The sequence below is a fragment of the Lingula anatina genome, chromosome 1, assembly GCF_051362555.1.
Source record: "Lingula anatina isolate TDL-2025a chromosome 1, LinAna3.0, whole genome shotgun sequence".
NCBI classification, from domain to species: domain Eukaryota; kingdom Metazoa; phylum Brachiopoda; class Lingulata; order Lingulida; family Lingulidae; genus Lingula; species Lingula anatina.
In genome coordinates this window covers 14,358,115-14,365,191 of record NC_141767.1, presented here as the reverse complement: position 1 = coordinate 14,365,191, position 7,077 = coordinate 14,358,115, and the positions used below count along the sequence as shown (strand labels likewise).

General features: G+C 33.6%; 1 protein-coding gene across 7 annotated transcripts; it reads left to right on the top strand.

Moving 5' to 3' along the window:
- The first annotated feature begins 458 nt into the window (after positions 1-458).
- Positions 459-6,815, top strand: LOC106163676 (glutathione S-transferase 3, mitochondrial). Of its 7 annotated transcripts, XR_015335304.1 has the most exons (8): positions 460-626; positions 1,099-1,244; positions 1,696-1,769; positions 2,227-2,284; positions 2,606-2,678; positions 3,591-3,714; positions 4,123-4,249; positions 6,200-6,815. XR_015335304.1 is itself a non-coding variant. In XM_087016325.1 (7 exons), exons 2-6 carry the CDS (start codon positions 1,119-1,121, stop codon positions 5,211-5,213), a joined length of 447 nt encoding a protein of 148 aa, XP_086872451.1. In that variant the 5' UTR covers positions 459-626; positions 1,099-1,118; the 3' UTR covers positions 5,214-5,218; positions 6,200-6,815. The 7 variants fall into 7 exon arrangements, 6 of the variants coding, with proteins under 6 accessions (XP_086872451.1, XP_086872435.1, XP_013396792.2 ...); XM_087016325.1 differs by lacking the exons at positions 3,591-3,714; positions 4,123-4,249 and adding an exon at positions 5,098-5,218 and having other exon boundaries at positions 459-626; XM_087016309.1 differs by lacking the exon at positions 3,591-3,714 and having other exon boundaries at positions 459-626; positions 6,222-6,815.
- Positions 6,816-7,077: the final 262 nt, after the last annotated feature.

Genomic DNA, 7,077 nt, shown 5'->3' with positions numbered 1-7,077 from the left:
AAGTTATAAATAGATAAATATGGTATACTTTAAAGGGATAACAACTCTTTGTATGTGATCTATATTTCACAATAAATACATTTTAAACAACTCATAGAAATATAATATATTCTATTTTACCACAAAAACGACAGTAATAGCAATAAATCTTAAATTTGTGCTTGCCATGGGACTGCGTGACCTCCACAGATGGCTATACTCTGTTATTATTATAAAAAAAAAAATGAGAGGGAAAACAGGGACTAACTTTGAATGTAGAAATGGATTCATTTACCATTGGTAAGTATGGGAAAATTGCTGTTTACCCCAGGAAAATTAATTTTTTGGCCAAAATGAACAGTTGTTATCCTTTTAAATTTAGTCTACATTAACTTTTGTAACCAATACAGTCTCAGTTTTATTATTTTTTAAAGGATTGTCAAGTCATGTTCAAGTACTGCCGCTTTCTATTTTAGATACCTATCAACTTAACGTGCTCACAATCACGCACACCCCATTTAAATTCCAAAGTTGAGCAAAACGCCCAGATCGTGTGACCTACTAACCCGTCCTCCACACACGTGTGTCTTTTTAGGTCAAGGTTACTGGGATTTGCACTTCAAGCTCGCCATCTTACAACTTGCTAGGTAAGGGATTATCAAAAGCAAATTTCACAATTTCACAAATATTTAGTCTTGTATGACAGTGGTTACACTCATGTAATATTTATTGCAACAAGGAGCACTTCGGGATCGAATTTTGTGGAGTGTCACTTAGGTTCTCTTAAAGTGAAAGTGCATGGGTGCTCAAAAACATTTCAACAAGAAAGTTAACTTTAGTCTTAAATAATTTCAAACTTTTATAAAATTACCAAGGTCAGGATAAACATGTTAACAAGAGTCATGAGGGGAACTTAATTTTTCATAATTCAACTCAAATGGAAGTGTGTGTCGTAATGTACATGTACATGTACATGTAGAAGTACATGTAGTAAAATTTCCAGAAGAAATTCTACATGACTCAATTTGCTGATTATATTGCATTACAGTAGTATGTATGTGTACGTATCAGCTGCCTTAGTGCATTGAAACAAGGTCTAACTAATTGTCTTCATTTAAGGCTACTTAATATAAAGCATCATGAGTCTGTCCAAAGTTCTCCCTGAAGACTATGGTCTGGTGGTCATGACAGGGGCAGGAAGCATCTTTGTTAATATGTGGCACGCTATGAATGTGGCTAATGCCCGTAAGAAGTTTGAGGTTCCGGTAAGTGGTGTACATTTTGAATTCTGATTTAATGTTTTGCTGGGGTGTCTCGATAGTTCGAAGGTTCATTGGTCCGAAAAACGGTAACATTTTCATCGGTTTTTTAATCAAGGGTTCATTGGTTCGAAGGTTCTGTAGTGAACATTCGGACCAATGAACCTTCGGAGTATTGAACCTGCGGACTATTGCTACGGCCCCGTTTTGCTGGTTACAAAAACTAATAAGCAACATTTTTCCTTGGGATTTACTGTATGTGATTGCATATGCGAAAACTTTCCTTTTCCTAAACCTGTCTTAAATCTGCCTGCTTTAGTTTTGTACTGTTTTTTCTAAATTTTTTTTCTGCATACAATGTGTCTGTATTATATTCCTCTACCCCTTACGCAAGTAAACATATTTTGGTTCATTATAACATACATTTACACATTATTAAACTTTCAATCATTTCCAGTATCCTCTAACATACAGTCCTGTCAACAATGGAGAGAACCAGTTCAACTGCATCCAAAGGTCTCACCAAAACTTGTAAGTCCCATGACTTGACTGCCCATGCACCAGTTGAAACTTTATCTTTGAAATACAATGTACGGTCTTTGTGATTAAGTTACAGTGTATGTATACTAAGACTTGGTTCCCATAGTCCTATCTTGCTAGCATGATCGATCTAACCCCAAGGGGATTCTTGCTAAATTGCATTCAGTAAAGCAGTTAAAATGTCTGTCAAGACTCAAGCCCACTGAAGCTGCTAGGGGGGGGGGGTAATTAACTTTTGTGCATGCTTAAACTGAACGCAATTTGGGAAGAATCCCCTCAAAGATGGAGTGATCCTGCTAGTACGATAGGGTTATGGTCCCTGAGATAATACCATTAATTGTGCCACGTTCATTTATGTGATAGTCTACTTTAAGCCACCCATATCCTGTGATACCAAAGAAATGTCGATGTAATTAGTATAGGTGTTTTTGTCTTCTTTTAATTTCAGTCTTGAAAATTATCCTCCATTTTTAATGCTCCTTTTCCTTGGTGGACTGCAGTATCCAGTAAGTTTTGTGATAGCCAGCTAGACACATGTCAGGTGGTAAAACTATAGTCTTGGAAGTATGGGAAGAAGAAATAGGGTTTCTAGATTACCAATCACGGTTATAAAAATGATGGCAGCCAACAAATCTATATATTGATATTTTACCTCTTTCCAAAATTCTAAATCCATCGCAGTACAATGTACTTAAGTTTAATATATACTGTATATATATATATGATGGTGGCTGTGCAAAATCAATAAAAGAGAATATAGCAGTAAAGATATAATTAACGCCATCTCTTGATATATGTAATTCTATGGTTTATATATTAATTTACAGAAAATCAGTGCTGGCATGGGTACCGTGTACTTGGTGGGTCGTATAGTGTATGCACTTGGTTATAATACTGGAGGTAAGGGCTTTATGCATAATTAAAGGTAAAGATATAACACATGGATAAAATTTGATATAAAATTACTGGAGCTTTTCATCATTTTAAATAAGACAGAAAATTTCTGTTATAATCTTTCAGAATTGGAATTTTATATTCCACGAATAATAATTCAATTCTAAAAAAATTCCATGATGGATATAACATGAATTTCTGATGTGTGACAGATAAATGATATTTGCTTCCCTTAAAAAAAAAAAAGAAAAAAAATGTTGGAATATGTGACTACATGATAGCAATTTTTCTATTATTTAGAAAGTTAAAAGAAAGATTTATATGTTAATCTGTCATATAATGTGCTTCACTGTTTATTCCTAGATTCTCTCTTTTTTTTTAAATATTGTAATTGTCAGTAAATTTTCCCACTATTAACTGTTATTTGTTTCTTATGGTAATTCAAGTATTTGAAAGCAAGACATTATCTGCTGTTAAATGATTTGGTGTTAATATTTATTTTGTATTTCCATTTTTCTGTTATCTCAATCTTAACAAACCACAGCCTTAGACTTATTTTAGTTGAGGACATCATATGATATAGTCTTTTGTAGCTTAAAGGGGGACTAAATACATTTTTGTGAATCTTCACCAGTATTAATTACTTATCAACTATAGCCCTGTTGATCAGTATATATATGTTTCGATCCCACAAATTCCTCATTTAGCGAGCAGTAATATGCACATATAAGCACCAAGTTAGTTTTTTTCTTTTGGTGAAAAAAATTAAAATATATTTTCTCAAAAAAAAAAAAAAAAAACAAATTCTAATTCAAATTATGTCCATAATATATATATACACATCATTTTAAATACCTTCTGTTGTTTTTGCTTGCACTGAGGGTTTGGTTTGCTTTTATTGTTGACTTTATCCTGTAGATCCCAACAAGCGCAAACGTGGTGGATTCTTCCACATTGCAGGCTTGGTAATGCTTGGTAGCACAGTTATGCTGGGCTATAACTTAATCAAAGACCATGGGATGTTTTGGAAACGTTAAGTTATGTAAGTAACCACTCTGGCCTTTTCACTAAAGTTCCAACTTTCTATCTTAAGCATTTCATCTGTAGTGCTCTGTTTTGGTTGTGAAGGTGACCTAACTCTCCTTTACAAGTTTGCTTCCAACTGCATGGCTAGAAGCCCAACTGAGCATGCACTCTGTAGCTGAAACTCTGTTTAGGCTATTCTCTTATGTGATAGCTGTGCTATTACGCTGTCAATCCCTCAAATCGAAACACTGAAAATGGAATGGTGAGATAGAATGCATGGTATGAAAATGCCTTTAGTCGACCCTTCAGTTACAAAGGCTTCACTAAACAAACTAGTACTAACAATTCCTTTTTGGAGAGGGAATCTAGTCTGTCTCTGGATTTGGTCTACTATTGTTGGTAATTCAAATTTTTCTCAAAACAGATCCCGCGAAACGTGTTGCAGGAGAAAGAATCTATGGATTCCCGCTTCTTATTTTGATTGGTAATACACTCTCATTGGGATATCACTTGATTCACGAACAGGGATTCAACTGGCCTTTTAAGAATTGGTGGGTATTAGTCATAGATGGAACTTGAAAAATGCACAGGCCTTCATGCTCTTAGGAAAAGAAAAAAGGAGGGAGTGTACTTGGTGTTAACTCCCAATAATGTGGTTAAAGTGGTAAAATGTTTTGGGGGAAGTGGGGGTGTAAGACGAGATCAACTGGAGACTGACAGGTATGTGCCAAAGGTAACTCGAAAGTTGGGGTTAATTTTTAGCTTTTTTTTTCTTAGATTTTTGAAAAGGTGATGTACAGTAAGACTTGCTTTATCTGCTTTGAAAGAAGACTAAAAGTTTTTAAAAGAAAATAATATTGATAATGTTGACCAGAAGCAATTAAATGAGGCCTGTCTTCATCCAAACTATTAAAAATGACTGTGCTTCACCTTTATGATATAAGTTTAGTAGTAATCTTCTGCATGGAAACATGGAAAAAAGCCATTTTGGTTGAAATGAGGTTACATTTTGCAGGAATGCTTGGCAAACCATAGTTATGCTGGTACTTGTGCTTTTTGTCTTGAAGAATCTGTTGGCTTTGATGACTGCAGAAAGCATGCTTACCCTTCAGTGTACCTCGATTGATTTTCTTTTGTTATACCTTGGCAGTTGCTGAATGGTGACAAATCATTTTCTGAGCAGTTCAGTCATTAGTAAAGCCGTTTTTCAGATCCAGAAAAACATGCCTTTTATCTTAAGTATTGGTTTGCTCTGAAAATTCCAAAAAGCATGCATTACCCTGGTTGATTTATTTTTATTTTATTTATTTAATTTTTTTTTTGCAATGTTTTGTCAGTTACTTGATAAGTGACAATTGTCTTCTGAGCAGTTCAATAATTAAGAGTGCCGTTTTTTTAGACCCAGAGAAAGCGAAGAGAGGCTATTTCTATGGTATTGCTCTAGTGGGACTGCTAGGGAATACATTGTCCCTAGCATATCACTTATTGCGCCCCAAGTGGCACACCTGCTGCTGAGCTAGGTGGGTTATACAGTTTGATGAAATTCATATTTATATGAGTTTGAGGAATTAGGTATAGGGTGTTTAAAAATAATCTACCCTTTTTGAAATTTTAAAAACTGTGAAACTTACTATGAGTAACCAAGAAGCTTAAACAACTGTACATCAGTGTGTAGGGCACACCTGAAAACTGTTCTTACAGCCAGTTCTTCAAGCAGTTTTCTCCTTCTTTGCCTTCATCAACTCTGAATTTTTGAAATTTTTCCAAATTACAATACTGTAAATCCTGTCTTTATGATAACCACAGAGAAAAAGACCAAAAAATTTCATATGTGACATAGCTTTAATTTGTTGGATTTATTTTTTTCCTATTTCAAAATGGGTATTTTATTTTATTCTATTTGTTGTTTTTATCGAACACACTGGAATTTGATGTCCGATTGATTTGGTCAGATTAGGGTAGATCTGTCAGGAGTAAGAGTGTTGGTCTTCTAGTTGTAATTGCTACAAATAATGTTGCTGGAAAGTGAAAGTTAATGTAAAACTGCAAAAAAGGTAAGATGTTTAACTGTTAAATGAATTAATTAAAAAAAGTCAGGCACATAATAATGTTTGGAAGAAGAACCCTTGGAGGTAAGAGATTGAATATGGAGTAGTTATTATGCTGGTTTTAAGTAATAATGTGCTGAACAACAAAAATTCTTGCTAGGATTCATTGGGTATTCTTGTGTGTTTGGTAATAGAAATTTTAGATAATTGTTAATAATTGTTATACAAAGTATATATAATTAAATTTAAAGCATATTTTAAAGTCTAGTTACACAAAAGTGACCCCATAATACTTTATGATGTAAACTTTCAAAACTTGAAACGGAAATCGGATAATTCAGTTTCCCCTTTGTGTTCATCATCACACTTTTGATGGATCGCATAGGAAATTAAAAAATAAAAATAAACAATATAATTTTGATTTTAAATTGAATTTTGATATTATTTTTTCAGAGGATCATGCTGTTTTTTGCAGAAGAACACAGCAAGGGTTGGATTTGTAGACTTACGCTAGACTTAATCATTCCAACAGAAGACTGACATACAGGAAGGCATTTTATTTAAAATACAAACATGACGAACAAATACCAGTTTCATTTTGCTGAAAGAGATACTTCAAGAAAAAGGACAAGCTCATAGGAAGCTTTTTACAAAATGGCTGAATGTTTTAAAAACTCAGCCTCCTAATTAATAATTTTAAAGATTACCAAAATGCGACAGGCTTTATCAAGATGTATGTGGTCTTTTCTACATATTGCAGTGCAGAGTGCATGCTTTTCTTTTAGTTAAAATAGGCTTTTGCCATTAGAAATAAAGTAACATTTACTTGCATTCTGCCTTGAATGTCCTTTGGAATTAAATGTGTTCATTATTGTGATAATTTGGAGTTTTGCCAATCATGATGCAAGTTTAAATTTTAAAAAAAAATTCAACTTTAACTGCTTTTCTCATCAAGCACTGACTAAAGTGCGATTCTCCATGTGGTGTTTGTTTCATATATCATCAGCTAATGTTCATTTAACAACCTTTGTACGTTTTCATAGTGATATAGTAAATCATAGTAATAAAATTTTACTGTCCCAGATTTGTCATTCGAAAGGACCAGAAGAATAAAAAGTACACGAAAGAGGCATAATGTGAAATCTTATCAAAATCTGATTTTCAATTTTAATTATGAAAGTAAGCCAGTGACAAGATTATTGCAACACCAAAATTCATTTGGACTTTTGGGATGTAAAAATAAGTTTTGGGTGTGTGTCAATTATATTTTACAGATTGCAACTGTACTTTAAGTTTTGTGCTAACAATCTACAAATGTTATTCTTGCGAGG